At 43.6% G+C, this 18,163-nt stretch overlaps 1 protein-coding gene across 2 annotated transcripts in view; it reads right to left on the bottom strand.

The window, feature by feature from the left end:
• The window catches only part of NPAS3 (neuronal PAS domain protein 3), an 876,091-nt gene that overhangs the window by 17,048 nt on the left and 840,880 nt on the right, over nt 1-18,163 (bottom strand). For both annotated transcript variants that reach the window (XM_055088379.1, XM_028495688.1), the window contains 2 exons: nt 10,371-10,564; nt 5,792-5,898 (listed from right to left, as the gene is read on the bottom strand). In XM_055088379.1, coding sequence (XP_054944354.1) covers nt 5,792-5,898; nt 10,371-10,564 — 301 coding nt within the window. The remainder of the gene's footprint in view (nt 1-5,791; nt 5,899-10,370; nt 10,565-18,163) is intronic.

Below are 18,163 nucleotides of genomic sequence, written 5' to 3'. Positions count from 1 at the left end.
GTGTTTGCCTGACCTTGGACTTAAAAAGCTAAAATCAGCACTTACTGAAAAAGAAAAAAAGATGTAGGGCTTCCCTGGTGGCGCAGTGGTTGAGGGTCCGCCTGCCGATGCGGGGGACACGGGTTCGTGCCCCTGTCCAGGAAGATCCCACATGCCGCGGAGCGGCTAGGTCCGTGAGCCATGGCCGCTGAGCCTGTGCGTCCGGAGCCTGTGCTCCGCAATGGGAGAGGCCACAACAGTGAGAGGCCCGCGTACCGCGCAAAAAAAAAAAAAAAAAAAAAAAAGGATGTAAAGCAATAATACTAACTCACTCCTTAGAACTTCCTTTCAGTCCAGTGGTTAGGACTCCAAGCTTCCACTGCAGAGGACGTGGGTTCGATCCCTGGTCTGGGAACTCAGATCCTGTATGCGGCACAGCACGGCCAAAACCAAAAACAAAACCGAAAAATACCTAATTCACTCCAGCATAAAAACCTGACTTTATTTTGTCTCCATTTGACAGTCTTTTTAGTTAGTGGACAGGCACATGATGTAGGCTGACTTGGCTTCTGAAAAAAAGTCAGACACGGTAGCTATTAAATGCATTTCCTTTCATGCGAATTTTCATAATCATATGGAAGAAGAGGAAAAACTCATTTGCTTTGGGGGAAAATGTCCAGCCAATGATCAGGTGGCAGCTCAATCCCTGAAGACCCAGCGCTGGAAAAAGCTAAGATGAGGAAATAGAAAAAGTCCCCTGTGCCATCTGCATTTGGTCCAGCCATCAAACTTCACACCTTCCCTTCTTCCTTCACTCGCCGCTTCCTTTACTGCATGCGATGGCTGCATACCCAAATCAACAATTACATTCCCCCTTTGTTTTTGTGGCAGATGACAAATGCATGGAGGACATCTTGTGTTTCCTAGGCAGGCAGGGCACTTACTTTGATTGATGCTCGGTTGTGGAAAAAAATGAGCAGGGAAGGAATTACAATGGAGGGCCTGCAGACTGGAAGGGGATATACTAATTAGTCCTGCATTAAGCAGTCGGCTTGCATTTGGTGATGAGACGCCTTCAGGAGGGAAGTGTAGGGGTTATTGATGCAAAACAGCGTGGAATGCATTATGCCAGGTAGCAGTGTATTCATTTTGTTAGGATGTATAGAATTTTGTAATTAAGAAATAAACAGGCTACTGTATTCTTTTTTTTTTTTTTTTTTTTTTGCGGTACGCGGGCCTCTCACTGTTGTGGCCTCTCACTGCTGTGGCCTCTCCCGTTGCGGAGCACAGGCTCCAGACGCGCAGGCTCAGCGGCCACGGCTCACGGGCCCAGCTGCTCCGCGGCATGTGGGATCCTCCCAGACCGGGGCACGAACCCGTGTCCCCTGCATTGGCAGGCGGACTCTCAACCACTGCGCCAATGTGGGATCCTCCCGGACCGGGGCACGAACCCGTGTCCCCTGCATCGGCAGGCGGACTCTCAACCACTGCGCCACCAGGGAAGCCCCTGTATTCTTTTTTAACAGCTCCCCAATATATTGGGTAGGCCATGCTTTTTAACTCTAATGATCTCATAGACAAGCTGAAAAGTCCTCCTCTCTTTCTGAAATAAATCTTCCAGAGTTTCCTCATCCTGGATCCAGTTCTAGGAAGGGAAAACTGCCACCACTTCTATGCTTGCTGGCTCCTTCTTTCTAAAGCTCCACTGCTGCAGAGCCTGAGCCTTGACCCTTGCTGCTGGGACACAATGTAATAAAGAGAAAGGAAGTTTTCCCTCAGGCTACTCTTTCCAGGTTTTAGAGAGTCGTTGCTGATGTGACCTGGGAAGAACCCTAAGGATATCTCAAGGCAAATTCAGCATCTTCCATAGACAGGGGCAAAAGCAAAATGCAAAGCATGTTCCTCTGGTTAGCATGTGTGGTTTGCCCTTCTATTTTCTGGGCTATAGGCAGAGGCAAAGCAGTACATGGTGAGGCGTTCTCATAATTCAGGAGTGACACAGATGTTCTAGGTAACGGGAGTGTGTGACTCCAGGGAGATGTGACTGGTCTTCTTGAGGTCAATACATCCTGAGCAATGGAAAACTGGAGGGTGATAGGAAAAGGTGCTCAAATAATTGCTAATATGGGTGATTTAAAATTCAAACCTTGAAATGTTGATTTGCTCAATTTGGCCTGAAGAATCAATGAAATTGGGTTCAGTGACTCCAGTGAGGTGGCTTAGAGAAAAAAAAAAAAAACACACAAGTCTTTGGTCACAGTATGATAGAAGAGGACCTAAACTCCCTTGAGATCCCAGTGTAATTTCACTAACCCACCGTGTTGGTATAATTAATGATTCCTAGTGATTCTTTGTGTTAAACCCATTGAACTCTCTGGCGTCTCATGTTAACCTAGTGGGCGAGTAAATGGTCCAAAGTTTTTGGTTCAATTTATCGGAGTTGTCAAATCCTGGTGCAGCTGAGATTCCCTTTTACTTTTCTTATTCTAGAAACAAGTTCACCTATGGATTTACAGATGCCTATGCTAGGAAAATAGATGTAAGTGATAAAGATAGCATTTTGAGTTATCAAAGGCTGCCGAGTCATTTTTTTCTTTAAGTTTTATCCATAAGCTGGAGCATAAGACACATCTCAAAATATCAGAAATATGTCAGATGACTACAACCTGCCTTTCATGGACAGAACCAGGAATTGTGCCAATAGCTCTAGGAAGAAAAGCTAAATAGTTAATGTGGTTTATTTTTTAACCATCCCTTTGTTTTAGAATTCTTATTCTTGAGCTGATTCCATGTCACCATGACCTTCTCCTGCCAAGAAGGCACAGTTGAGGCATCCTTCAGTAATAGCCTAGGGCTTTGGGCAAGGAAGATGCTGTCCTGGCTTTTTGCCTTTTTTTTTTTTCAGTGTTTACACAACCAAGACTTATTACATGCTCTGTCATTTTGTTACTGCGCTGGCTTTGGTCTGAGAATTAGGTAAACATCAGACATTCCATCACATAATTTTAGACTCAATCTTACTTTATAATGATGTAATGTTTATTATACAAAGCAAGATGCATTTGTATATTTTAGCATTTTATTTCAGTCACAGAATGCAAAACCTGACATTGGCGTCAGTTTGATTTGTGTGTGTGTGTGTGTGTGTGTGTGTGTGTGTGTGTGTGTGTGTGTGTGTGTGATTGAAGATATTAAGCATTACAAGAATGCTGAAATTTCAATCTGATTAGGATCAAAATTCTTCAGGATCAAAACACTCCTTTTCCTCCCCCTACAGTTTTACTAATTGTGTGCTACTTGACATTGTGGAGTTATTCCACAGCGTGATAGCTAAATACGTGAAGTATATTTTACTGTGCTGAGTTATCAGCTCATTCTATTTGTTTTTCATGTGTTTAAGGTTATTAAAAGAACTTAAAATTAGAAGTCATGTGTATGAGTTGAAAGACTGAACTCAATCATTGTTAGCAGATGAAATCATAAAGCAATAGCCAGCATGTCAATATCAAGTAATGAAAAAAAATCACAGAATTTGAAAGCATACCTTCTCTGTTCATTAGCTGGCAAGATACCAGAAAAATTAGGATACTAGCACAATAGTGAATGACGGACGGAGTTGTTTATTTTCAGCACTCTCAAATTATTCCAGGTACTGAAAACGAGATAAAAGTAGATCGGAAAGAATGGCATCAAATGTATTTGTTGGAGACCTTGCTTTATGGGAAGAAATGAACTGCCCTGGCTCACTGTTCCTGAGGAATTGTATTTCTTCAAGCTGTAAATCAAATCCCAGAGAGATAGCATGATGTTTTCCAAATAATAAGAGAGGATGACAAAGTTCCTTTTTGTCAGCATCAGGTTTCTGAATTTAGACCTCGATTAAGATTCCAGAATGAAAAAGCTCCCCCCGCCCCACACACACATGGTCTATGACTGTGTCTTACAAACAATATATTCATTTTCAAAGTCTGGATCTCTGGCATATCCACATCCCAAAATATATTCATAGCTTCCTCCAAAGATCCTGATTTTTCTCCATTTTCTCTAAATGCCCAGCTACAAAGAACCTGATGTGTCTTTTCAGGAAACAGCATCATTTCTTCCCCCAATTAATTGAAGAGCCATCTGCTTCTGTGATACATGACATCCATTCGTTCTTAGCAACAAGTGTGTTCCCTAAATCGCTGGGGGGCCATACCAAGGCATGCACTCTGGGTTGGGAGTAGAATCTGCCAGAGCAGCCTCACAGGCAGGCTTTTTTCTAGAGACACAGTATATACAGAATTTGACACTGACCTTGCTCCCTTGTCAGTGTTGCTAATGCAGGGCTCAAAACACATTACAAGGGACTTCCCTGGTGGCGCAGTGGTTAAGAATCCACCTGCCAATGCAGGGGACATGGGTTCGGTCCCTGATCTGGGAAGATCCCGCGTGCCGCGGAGCAACTAAGCCCGTGCGCCACAACCACTGAGCCCGCCCGCCACAACTACTGAAGCTCGCGTGCCTAGAGCCCGTGCTCTGCAACAAGAGAAGCCACTGCTCGCCGCAAGTAGAGAAAGCCCGCAAGCAGCAATGAAGATCCAACACGCCATAAATAAACAAACAAACAAATAACACAATACAAGATGCTCACAGTTTGAGACTTCGGCTAGCTTAGTGTCTCTCCATTACACTTCTGAAGATCTGAGTTTGAAATGATTAAACAACTGCAAAGGGCGGGAAAGATCTGAAACAGCTCTCCTCAACCATGGCCAGAAAGGGAAGAAGAAATTAATACAGAGGCCACCTGGCTGGTTTTACTATATAAAAGCTTCTGCTTCAAGCTGTACCATCTCCTTTGTGTCCCCTTGCATGTATTTAAAAGTGGAGTTCAGAACCGGGTTTAGAACCTTCTAGGACTATAGATGGCAGGGCCCTCATGTACTAGGAAGAGTCTACTGAATGGTCATAAAAAGACTCTCTTGTTGGAAAAGGGCAGTCCTTTCCTAAGAGGTCCACCAGACCAGTGCCTCCTGCCTGATGGGATTGTCAGATCCCTTGCACACGTAGTGAAAACAGCCCTGCTGAGTTTGATGAGGGAAGAGTGCATGAGGACGCTGGTGTGTGAGTTACTGCTGGGACCCAGTCGGAACACTGCTGGTCCTGCTTTGCTTAAATGCCACCAAAGGTGCCTTGGAGGTGAGCCTGCTGGCCCAGGAGCTGGGAACCAGTCTCAAAGAGCTGAGATGAGTTTCTCCCTTCCAAGAGTCGGGAGATGGAGGTACCTGCCCCTCTAGATAACCCTCTTTCCGGAAATACGGTGAAAAGTCAGCACCTTTGAGAGCTGCCGTATCCACATGAGGCACTCTGCCCCTGTCCCCAGGCTCCCCCCTCATCCCAGTTTTGTTGCTAGTCAAGTAGGAATTTTTATGCGGCTCTGGCCTAGTTGAACTTGTCTTCTCCCATGTCTGTTTTGAAACTGAGACCACAAATTTCACGGTGGAATTTGCTCTCTAGGAAATGAAAGGGTCGAGAAGGCACTTAAGACAAAGATTCCCCCATCACTTCGTGGGAGAGAGCGCACAAGAGACCACGAAATCCCGGGTGAGCACCTACAGATCCAACAGCCTCTGTGGGCCCGGAGGTCCAGCTTTCAATCTAATCCCGACAAAAGTTGGAGCGATTTATGTCTCACTTTTTCTCACTGCGCGCTGACAGTCATCTCAAATGTACAGGAGATGGGAAGGGAGAAATTGGCATGGAAACCAAAAGAGCATCTGAGACAGTTGAGTCCAGCTGGGATCAGCTGTCCCCGTGCATAGGAGGTACTTACAGTCCAGATGACTGTGCCTGATGCCCTCGACATCTTCAGCATGGATGAAGTGGTAGCATCTTTTCCCTACAATGTCTACAGGAGTCAGATCCATATAATCACTAATCCTACAAAGAGAAGAACACAGGCTGGAAATCAGAAGGGAGGGGAAATATAGAAACTGTTAAATGACTTAGAAACAAATATACTGACAATTTTCATTATACCAGGGTACCTGTGAGGACTCGGCACTGAGGGAAAACCCTTTTTAGATAAAATTATTTTCTTTAACATATAAACAGTCTTTGTCTAAAGTAGGAACTGTGCTAGATCAAGCAATTGTGTTGAAATAATTAGATAGGTTTTTCTTTTCTTTTTTTAGTATCAGAATACCCATTTAGACAACATAATTCTATGAAATTATTGAGAATCAGTAACAATGCGAGCTCCTCATTAGAGGCCAAGATAATTCAAGGTTACGTAATAAAATAAAAACATGTTATGTTTATACCAAATGATTAGAGACACCTTTCATTTAAACAGATTGGTCTTCTATTGGGTATTTCCATGAAAAAGGGCTTCGACTGCTTCTTGGCACAAAGTCCAAATTGGCATTTCAAGGGATATAATTTAAATGCTGAGACATACAGATGCCTGGGGGGTATTATCTTTTCTCGTCTGAGTCATTTGGGAGCTCAGCTTTCACTCCGGCCCCTTTTAACTGGGACTTTGTGGTGGATTCCACACGGAAACTTTTAAACCATTCTGGCAGCTCTGCCAGCCTTGTGCTCGACCATACGTGTGTGTAAGCTTCTGTCACTGATTGTCCAGACGGCAATGTCCTCAGGCAGGAGCACAGAAAAAGAACAAAAACTGGAAAAAAAAAAAAACGTTGGGGGAATCTGCCTGGTTTACACGAACACGCCAAAATGCTGCTTCTCCTCCTTCCTGTCCAAGTTCAGATTCCTTTTGGTCCATCCCAAAGAGAATTTATCTTTTGTTTAATTGATTCTCTTTACTGCCCCTGTTCTTTTTTTTTTTTTTTTTTTTTTTTTGCGGTACGCGGGCCTCTCACTGTTGTGGCCTCTCCCGTTGCGGGGCACAGGCTCCGGACGCGCAGGCCCAGCGGCCATGGCTCACGGGCCCAGCCGCTCCGCGGCATGTGGGATCTCCCCGGACCGGGGCACGAACCCGTGTCCCCTGCATCGGCAGGCGGACTCCCAACCACTGCGCCACCAGGGAAGCCCTGCCCCTGTTCTTTTCATGGTTTCCGACTTATCAAATATGAAGTGAATCTTTAGCTATGGCACCTTTAAGAAACCCATGAGACTGCTGCTGGGGAGTGAAAGCTGACCCCTAAAGGCAAGGAAATAAGAAACCAAACCAAACCAAAATAATCTGGAAAGTAATGAAAATACACTACCCAGTGAGTGAATTTCTCAACATCTAGCAATTTAAATCATATTTGGGGCCAAACTAGAATTCTTGGAGTGTTTTCTCAGGATTCCATGGTTTTCTGGTACAAAACAGATTAGTTGGTGTTTTCCTAAAACCATCAACTGCTTTCCAAGCACAGTTTATACCCCCTTTCTGCAAACGAGGGAATAAGGATGTCATTAAAGGCCTTCATTGGTGTTCCTGGAATTTGCCTGCTCCTCTGAAAGCATCAGATGTGGGCTTTGCCCAGGGCTGTCCTAGGGATCTGCAGAGTCAAGGAGCAGACTCTATTTTCTAGTTAGCAGATCCCTAATTAAACAATAAACCCTGGGAAAAAGGCACTCCGTTCTTTTAGGGAAGACAGTTCTTTATTTTTTATTTGAATGAAATCCTTCAAAACAGTGGAAGCACTTTTGTACTCTCAGAGCCTGTTACCCTGGTAAATATGACCAGCTCAGTGTTCAGAGACCTCTTAATATATGTGTAGAATGCTCTAGACCAGTCTGATGACCTGTATCAGGATCAGAAGCCTGATGGCATCTTGTACGCCGAGCCTCAGTTTCCTTATCTGTAAAACAACTTCAGAGGCTGGTGAGGGGATTCATGAATGAAATGACATGAATGTAGCACAGTGCTTGACACACAGGTATGCTGTTCCCTCAGATTCAATATGCAATTGCCTTTAACGGGGATCCTTTTTAATAATTACTATCATCTTCAGTGGAGGAATAATGCTGTATTGTACGGGCTAATAAGGGGTTGTGGAAAAAACATTTTTTAATGGGAAGAAAAAGGCATAAAGTGGGTCACAGAAAGTGATCTCAATTACTAGAGGGGCACCATAAGGCACTCAAGTCCATGGAGTGCATCAAAAGAATTAATCAACCTGTGATAACAGGAATGAGAATTAGATGATGGCTTGGGGACAGGACGATCGCTGGGAGTTACGTAAATAAGATGAGGCTTCGTCTTTTTTTTGCGGGGATTGGTGGTTGTGAATCTAAATCGAGGGAGCCGACGTATGTTTCCAAAGACGCAAAGCCATGCTCCATCCCCTGGCTGTCTACATGCCTCCCTGGGTGTCCAACATTCTAAATTTTAAATCAGAGAAGAGACCGCTTTGTGGGCTGTAGTTGTGTTCTTTCATGGCTGCACGTGTATGAAAGCTCCACCTCAGCGGTTATTCCGATTCGTTACCATTTAGCCTGACTTCTGAAGAAAAATTAGAGACAAGGAATGCAGGGGGATCCCACCGGAGGCATGGTTTTTGAATATGGCAGATTAGGGTTCAAATCTTGGCCTCAGTCAAGGCACTTGACCTTTCTCTCTAAGCTGAAACTGCGTGGGGCCAATGGACACGGGGGCAACACTGACCTCACAAAACCGTCCTCAAGCTTCAGTGACATAGTGCATCTAATGCACTTCGCATACGGCTGAGGGTGTAGCAAGTGTTCAATAAATGTTATCTCTCTTTGGTATTCCTGGCCAACTCTAGCTACTCATTCTGGCAAACTCATCTTTCCTGATTCTCTGTGGCCATGGCAGAATGCCTTAGACACAGCCAAGTATACAGTCATGATGATAAAATTTGAATAAATACCCCCAAAACTTGGAAAATAGATTGAGTTACTCATTAAATAATAGTGACAGGTTCGTGATATCTTCTACCCCACTGAACACTAAAAAGCTCAGGGCGGGTACTCTTTTCCCATGGTGAATTCTTTCCTCTGAATCAAAGCCTGACCGGAAAGGGGGAGGCATTTCTAACTTGATCTCAACATCTTTAGCGCTTCCTAATGGACTGAATGCAGGCGCTGTCTGTCTTCCTCTTGGCTGGGCCCTGAAGAGGTCAATTTCCTAAGCCACTTGACCATTCCTCTCTTTTGTCCACCCCCACCCCCGAAGGCAATCACAGGACTCAGCAAACATGTACTGCCTTCATGCCTGACGATAATCTGAGCCACAAAAGTGTCCCCACAAATTAATTCGGTAATTCTCCCCGTGGCACCAGGGTGGGCGGCGTCGCCAAGCTTCCTTCCCACAGCCGACGCGTGTTCACCTCCTCCCCCCCTCCCCCACCGTGATTCTCTCTTCTTCAGATCAGTCTGATGATGGGCTGGTGACTTCTGGGTGAAAGGTCTGAAGGGGCACTGTCCCATTTCCTTGTCCCTTGCTTTGTGCTTAATGGAAAAGTGAACTTTTTAACCAGAGGCTAAAAAGTCCTTTTAGAAGAGCTCAGTCTGCCAAGTCATTCATATGACGAGTCATCTTTCTTTAATTTATCACAGTGAAATCCTCAGGATTACAAAGCATCATTGAATAGTTTTGCAAATTTCTTTTTTGTCTTTTTTTCCTCTGGGGGCCTCAAATTCTCATTTGTTCTCTACATGCTTTGTGGACTGAATGTTTGTGTACCCCCTAAATTCGTACAGTGAAATCCTTACCCTTCATGTGATGGTATTTGGAGATGGGGCCTTTGGGAGGTAATTAGTTTTAGATGAGGTCAGAAGGATGGAGCCCCCATGATGGGATTAGTGTCCTTATAGGAAGAGGAAGATCAGAGCTTGCTCTCCCCTATATGAGGACACAGCAAGAAGGCAGCCCTCTGCAAGCCAGAAAGAGCGTGCCCCCTCAGGAACCTCAGCAGCCTGCACCTTGATCTTGGACTTGCCAGCCTCCAGAACTGTGAGAAATAAATGTCTGTTGTTTGAGCTACTAGCCTATGGTAATTTGTCCCAGCAGCCCGAGCTGACTAGGACAAGGTGCTCAATGCCTCTGTGAACACTGACAGGCATGAGGCTGGGTCCTTGAGGAAGTGGGTCAGGCTGAGGCATCAGGAGATAGCTCTTACTGCATTGTTTTGCCAAGAATGTCTCAGCCCACCTCTCTCCTTGGGTTCTCGGCCAAAATGGGTCTTAGTTATAGCATATGGATGCCTGGGAATCCTAATTCCATTCCATTGTTGTCCCTAATGTAAATCAGGGCAGCAATGTAAATTTCAAATAAAAAGCATGGTTGGTGTCAGTCCAAGCAGCCATTAAAAATAAGATCAGGATTTATAATGAGCCTCACTGGGAGAGTAAAATCCTTCAGACTGCTGAAAACACCGGCCCTTACCAATGTGCAACATACAACAGGGCAAATGAAAACAAAAACGAAGTACCTATTTTCACAGTAAATGATATTGAGGTCCATATTTACTCGAGTGACGAACATATGGCAGTCAATTCTGACTTCATTGATCGTAGGGGGAGGCAAGGCATGAGCCACAACCACGAGACCCATGATTTGGCTGGGGACGGTCCTCCCGTGGGACAGCGAAACCCTTAGTCGTAGCCGGCCCGTTATGTGAATCACCTGTAATAGAACATTAAGTACAGGACACAGTCAAATTTACATCTGGGCTGTAACAGTACTTCTTTTGAGAAATGCAAAATTGCATCTGGAATAACCAATGTTAGCTTGTATCTTGTGTAATCATAAGGGCTGTCAAAGTGCCCTCAATGTCCTCAAGGCAAGAGACAAAAGAGAAATAATCTTATACTCTGAGCATTTCTCAAGGCAGCATTATTACTATACTATTGCTATTTTTCAGGACTTTTTTTTTTTCCACATTTAGAGGAAGTTCATAACCAGATAAAAGGACAAGAAAGTTGAGCCCTGAGCTACAAAAAGAAATGTTTGCATTATCAGCCCTTATTGATGGATGATGTCTGTCTCTCTCCAAATTTGTACTGAGTGGGATTCCATGGACATCTCCTTTCAGAAGTGTGGCTCAGAGCTTTCCTTCATTTGCAAAAAAGCCAGACTCCAATGATTAAAAAACTCAGTGACAGTGACGTGAATGTGTCCTTCTGAGCATAGAGATCCCACGTTAGGCAGTGCTAAGTTACCCGTACATGTAACGCCATGCTTTCTCGCAGTGCCGTCTGGGACTGAAGGTTAGAGGACCTTGGAGTACGATTTGTTCCCTAAGCTGACACACCACAGTAGGGTCAGGAAGCCTTGCACCATTTTAGTGGCGGCTCAGAAGTACTTGCTCCGAAACGGGAGGGACAACGTTGGGCTGTGATTTTTGGTTTCTTAGCCAAAGTATACCATGGGTAGTCCAGGCCACCCTGAACGAAAGGAAATTGGTTCATCATCCTCACATATGTTAAATAATATTATTTTTATAAAGCCATCTTTGGAAAAAGTTCCTTTGTAAACTGAACATAGGAGAAGAGTCATAGCGTCAGTTTCCTTAAACGGTGTTTTGGGAAAATGAAATCATAAAAGGATGGAAAGGATAAGGATTTGGGTGGCAGTGCTTCCGGATGATAGAAGGCAAGTGTGTATATGTGGGGGGGGTTGGAGACTGTGCGTGTGTGTGTGTGTGTGTGTGTGTGTGTGTATACTCTAGCTGTGTTCCTGGGGCCCTATGACAGTGTGGCGGACCTTCCCAAACCCAGTTGTAGAGGTACTCGCTGCCATTCCCGGTACCTTGGAGCTCAGTTTCGTAGCTGGCTGACTTTCTGTGTTTGGTTTGCCTCTCCAAATGCACCCCTGGGCGCCAAATCATTTTTTGAAATTCTTCTTTTCCCTCCTTGCCAGAAGGAACCAAAGTGGGAAGTGGGTCTCTGGCCTCCCAGGAGCAATAAGAACTAGCATCTGCTCTCCTTCCTAGGGGCTTGACTGGTATTTCCTTTTTCATTGTTTTTGTTTCCTTTAAGTTATTCAGTTTTCCAAAAGCAAGCCACACTGCTGTCAGTCAGGCAGCAGGATCAAAGCTTACAGAGCCGCCCTTTGGAGTCCTGGCTGTTCTAAATGATACCTCTTCCCTGTCCCCTTTCACGTTTGAGCCCAGAGCTGTGGATCTGGAAACACCAATGAGGAGGATTATTTAGGTTATTTCAGGAGCAGTTTTTTGACCACCTGCACTGAAGTAGACTGAAATCATACTTAATGCACCTTTGCTTTAAGCTTTGGTCAGACGAGCTACTTTATGAATATTTGAAAATGTTCCTAGAGGCAGGGGTGCTAAAACATCATCACAGACACACGTTTTTGCACGACCTCATTAACTAATAAAGAAATAGCTAAAAGAAATGGGATTAGCTTCGCAGGAGGGGTGTTAAAAAAGTCCCTGGTCCTCCTCCCAGGAAGGCTTACATAGATGCTCATTTATCATTATCTGTCTTCTTTTATCAGGAACACTCAGCTTCCTGGAAAAACACAGAACTATAAATGCTCAGGAAAACTCACACCCAGAAATGATATGTTAAATAAATCCCCGCTTGGTATTCTCTTCCAAAGCAATCTGAAGGCATCTGGGCTAGCAAATATTTCTGGGAAGGCAGACAGGCTGCTGGGGGAGCTGTGTGCATTCAGATCTACCCCGCCTCTGATCTCCTCCAGCTTTGCCTGTGGCCATCAAGGTGTTGAAGGGGGTCAAAATTGCGTTGAGTAGATTTGCCATTTCCTGATTTTTTTCTCCTGGACTCAACCTCTCTGCATCTCAATTTTCTTTTCTGTGCAATGGGGATAATGATGACTCTTCTGCAATTACGTTATGAAAATCAAAGGAGGTAATGGTGGTGAACACTTTTGTAGGGAAGTCTACAAATTTCATTATAATTCTGATTGCCTGTAAAAACTGTCAACTGAATAATATGGGTAAGGACCGATTATTCATTTAATCTTGACCAAAGGCCAAATAAATTATTATTACTTTAAAGGATCATGACATTTCATATTTGGGAGAAAAATTGGGAGGGTCTATTTTAGGTCGTTCTCCTTTTCATTTTTTTGGGTGAGGAAAGAGGCTTTGGAACGTTCATTCCCTAACCAGAGTCATCGGGCTTGGAAATGGCAAAAAAGAGCCTAGAATCTAGGTTTCTAGGTCGTGTTTGAGCATCGTTTCAACTTTGTTATGCTTGTATACATTTTATGTGCCTATTCATATTGAACAAAACATTAGAAGTTTATACCGGATGCCAATTTACTGTGTTAAATAAACTGTATATGAACCTTTGAAATTATTTCACTTATAGCCAGAAGCCCAGGTTATTTGAAAAGTCTTTGAGAAATTGTACAAAGTAAGAAGGAAAAAACCAAAGAAAATTACCAATGCAATAACTTAACAGTTGTCAAGAAATGTCAAAGAACAATCAGAGGGTGTGTTTGTCTGTATGTATGTACATCTGGGGGTGAGGGAGGATGGTGCTGAAGAGAAGAAAAGGGATATCTGTTAGGTCCTGTAATTAACTTTGGGGGTTAAATTAAGGTATTTTCCCAAATCTATTTCATAATGCCCACAGTTTTTTTTTCCACTGTGAGAAGTTATGTTCAGATTTTAGAAACATGGCCAAGAGCAGGTATCCAAACACAAAGATAGTTGATTTTTTCACTTGGTATTTGCTTTGAAGGCCTGAGGTGTTGAGGAAAGAGTATTACCAGAAGAGCTGGGCACTGGCACTGGCTCTGGTACTGTGTAGCCATGCAACTATGATGCTCAGAAAATGGAAATGACTTGCTTACTTTCCAGGTCAGCATATTAGAGATTAAAAACCTAGTACAGAGAGAATAAGTACTCTGTAAAGGTGTCTTTTGTTTTCTTAATAGGGTCATTAAAGGGCATTTTATTGGTTTTTTTAGTTTCTGAAACATATTATGTGCAAGGGACCTTGATAGGTGCCAGGGAGAAAACAAAGGTGGATCAAATGTAAACCTGTCCTCAAAGGGTTTACTGACTACATAGTGGCAGGGAACATAAACAATTACTTGTATTATGGTAATATTGGGAGGGAACACAGTGTCTGATTAAGAAAGTGGTTCTCCCTCCTGGTTATGTGACAGAATCTCCTGTGAAGTTTTGTTTGTGTAAACATGGATTCCCAGGCTCTATCGCCCAGAGATTCTAATTTGGTAGCACTGGGCTGGGGCCCAACATTTGTTTGTTTTTTAGAGCTTCAAAGGTGATATCTACTAAGAGAATGTCTGGCTAACCGGTTTGGAGTTCTACTAGTGGTTCTCAACCTTGCTACAGGCTGGAATCACCCAGGGAGTCTTTAAAAGTCCCCATGTCCAAGCTGCACCCAACACCAGTTAAATATGGACTTCCGGAATATAGGGCTGCTGAGAGGATTAAGTGAAAACATATATAAAGGTATATGCCTAAGTATATGCCTGATACACAGGATATGCTCAACAAATACTATTTTCATTAAGTAACAAGTGTGCACCATAAGAAAGTTATAGAATGAGATCTTTGGGAGGTCAGGGTAGGTAGAAAATACTTTTGACCAAAGGGATCTGGAAGGTTACATGAAACTGGCATTAAACTAAATTGCCATAAGATATAATCAGAGAATGGTGAAAGGGGTTCCAGATAGAGATAAGGGCTGGAATATAAAAGAAAAGATAAACAAATCTAAAAGAGAACCTACTGGAGACACCCAGGGCTCCAGGAGCATTTCAACTGGTGTCAGCAGAAAAGTCAGAGATGGGGCAAATGGCAGGTACAAGCAGTAGAAATTGGTAATGGGACGTGGGGAGAGGCACCATGGTTTTGAGCCTGTGTCATAGGAAGATGATGATGATAGACTAAATGGTACCTGGGAATACAGGAATCACTGACAAAGGGACAAAAAAGATTTCCCTGTGGACATTTTGTATTTGAGCAGCCTGGGGAAATCCTGGGCAGGGTGTCCTGGGGATAGTTGGAAAAAGGGGTTGGATACTTAAGAGAAGAGAGATGAAGATATGGTTTTGGAAGACTTGGTTGGTTGGTTGGTTTGTGCTTCGTTTTGGTGTTTTGGCTGGAGGTGATAGCTAAAACCAAGCAATTCAATGCAATTACCAACAGAGAAAACACAGATGAGAGACGAACACCAAAGGTGTCCCCCCACCCCCCGACCCCAGCCCTTTGAGTATCTGAAGCCTAAAGCAACTTAGGTGCTTCTCTAAATTGAGTTTCTTTTAATCTATAATGATTAATTTTATTAAAAAGTGAACATTTCTGAAAACTCTAAGCCCCCTTTTTCTCCATCCACAATTCCCTTCTGACATAAATGCCAAACTTGCCGCATGGTCACCAGGCCCCGTGGTAACATCCCAAAGAATGTGATGGCTTCCTTGTAGAGTTAAGCAGGTGAATGAGAAATGATTTTGAATACAAACATACAGGCCTAAATACTAATAGTATGTCAAGAACTGTGAAACTATAAAAGTAACCTAGTAACTTTAAAGTGAAAGGAATACTGTGGAGTAGAAATAACATTGAATTGGGAAACAGAACAATTAATTTGAGTTCTGGTTCTGGTGATTTTGGCAAGTCATCTAGCTTGACCAGGGCAACATCTCCTCAGATATAAAATGGAGGATAAGAATCAGGTGCTGATGTGACAAAGTGAGAGAGTGGCATGGACATATATACACTACCAAATGTAAAATAGGTAGCTAGTGGGAAGCAGCTGCACAGCACAGGGAGATCAGCTCGGTGCTTTGTGACCACCTAGAGGGGTGGGATAGGGAGGGTGGGAGGGAGGGAGACGCAAGAGGGAAGAGATATGGGAACATATGTATATGTATAACTGATTCACTTTGTTATAAAGCAGAAACTAACACACCATTGTAAAGCAATTATACTCCAATAAAGATGTTAAAAAAAAAAAAAGAATCAGGTGCTGCTACCTAGGGTTCTCGCTAAGTTCTAGAGAATTCCATGACCTAATGCTCAATAGAGGGGCTTTCACTGTGCTGTAGGGCTAACCTACCTCCCACTCCCCTTACCCATGGCAGGGGCAGAAGTTTCAGAGGACAGCTGCAAGTTACTAAATGCAGAGCTTACTTTAAGAATTAATCAATAGGGGTTTATGGGGCACAACCAAGTTGGAACAATGCTTTTTTTGGCCAATGTCAGGTGAAAATTGCCTCTGTGTTCTAAAGGTTTGTCTTAGCCTGGTCTTTAATCTACAGGCATCTTCAAAAGAGATTTCTGAACGAAAAGATTCTTTGCCCCCGAGCTCAATTTTATATAAGAGCTCAATCCTCACCTATCCTTTCATTGTTCTTGTTTTATCATAAAGAGCTGTGCAAAAATGCTAAAGCCTGTATTTTTCTAAACCCCTTACACAGTACTGCCCAGATACCAGCCACAGTGAAGCAGCATGCAAAGGATTTCTGAGTGGAAATCCCACCATCTTTGATGAAAATGTCCAAATTAGCATCGTTTGACAGTCCCACACTGAAGAAATCATTGTTTGGCTTTTATTTTTCTTCTCTGACACGATGAGAGGGTGTGCGCGGTGCAGAGACTACATGTCCATGGAGTTTAGGACGAGTGTGGGAGTGTTAACAAGCCATGTTTCTTGGACAAATATATATTTCTCTTCCTGCCATATGCTCCTTTCCATCGTCTGTTGGTGATAAACACTTAGATGTGCTCCACTAATAAATTCTCATTATAAACAAGCCCATCAAAAAGACCTTGATAAAACCTCCCCTCTGTCAATACCTAAGGAAAGAAAGTCTGTGATGGGAAAATACATCTGGAAGCTAGTCTCCATGCTTTTAGGAATAAATCTTACTACTAGTCCTATGAAACATTTTCTTTATCAAAAGGAAGTGCTAAGTATTATGTGCATTATTTTCCACACATAATGTAAAGTACAGAATAGGGCCACGCAAAGAGGGGAACCAAAAATGCTGCAGGCAGGAAAAAAAACTATGATTCCCTGGGTTTAGTGCATCTTCAGAGATTTTTTTCACTTGTCCTTTAGGGGAATCCAAATTTACCTTAAAAATTAGGCTTCCTTCCGGCACTCTGGTCTTTTTTCTTTTATTCCCCTGTAGAAGTCTGGTTCAGCATACAGATCATCAAATCACTAGCTAAGGTGGGAGAGTCAGCTAGCTAATTACTTTTAAGTGATGGGGCTGAGGTGTCCTACAACCTGCTGAAAGATAAAGGGTTAGCCCGGTCTTCTGAATCTAAACACCTAGCCTACAGCCTAACAACTTAATCTAAACCAGCGTGAGAATATCAACCTCATGTAAATTACTTCATGCAAATTTTTAGGCAGTGGGTTTTCCTGAATTTAGACTATATCATAGGTTGGAGAATCTCCCCTGACAGGTCCCCCTGTCCCTGTCTGTCTGACTCCTGCCACCTGGGTCTTTGCGCAAGGCCTGGGGGAACAACAAAAAGACAACAACACAACAATTTAGCTGAGACCAAGTACTTGTCCATAGATGCAAACACTATGGAGAAGAGAGCTCACAGCTGAAGGAGGTGCCTGTGGGCCCTGGGAGGGGCAGGAGAACAGCAGAATGTTATTTTCCTCCCCTTTCCAGCATCTCAGATGTTATTTCTAGAAACTGCCTCGCTTCTAGTAATCTTCATCATAATTCACAATGGGACTTTAGCAACTGGGGATAAGACAAGACAGAAGAGGGATAAGTTGACTTCTCAAGGCAGAGGTGAGATTGAAGGGAGGGGGAGGTTCAGGGGGCAATGAGGTCTTCGCAGGGAGCAGGTGAAGATTCAGGCCTCTTCCAGGGCCAAAGGGGATGCAACAGAGGAAAGGTGGTTGTGGAATGTCATCACCATCAGCTAGGTATGGAGGTGGCAATCAACTCAGGAACCACATGGGTGGTGGAAGGCTTTCTGGGAGTTTGTCCCTAAGAATTTCCCTAAGATCAGGGCTCTTCAGAATTGGGCAGGATTCAGCACTTAAGACTAGAGGACCAGCAAGAACTGGAGAGAGTTTTAGATGGGCTCAACTTAAGGGCAGCTCTGGCAGTGAAGAGAAAGGAGGTGAGACTGGGTACAAGGGAAGTGTCCAGGCCAAAGTTCAGGAAGAGGAACCCTGGCAGAAGCCAATCCTTTTGGGTAAAAGGACGACAACTAGAAAGTGTGAATTCTCAGGGACACCATTTGGTTTGAATGGAAATGAGATGAGAAGGAGGGGGGAATGT

The sequence above is a fragment of the Physeter macrocephalus genome, chromosome 11 (genome assembly GCF_002837175.3).
Source record: "Physeter macrocephalus isolate SW-GA chromosome 11, ASM283717v5, whole genome shotgun sequence".
Taxonomy (NCBI): domain Eukaryota; kingdom Metazoa; phylum Chordata; class Mammalia; order Artiodactyla; family Physeteridae; genus Physeter; species Physeter macrocephalus.
Note: the sequence above shows the minus strand (reverse complement) of the source record. Positions and strands in the feature narration are given on the sequence as shown.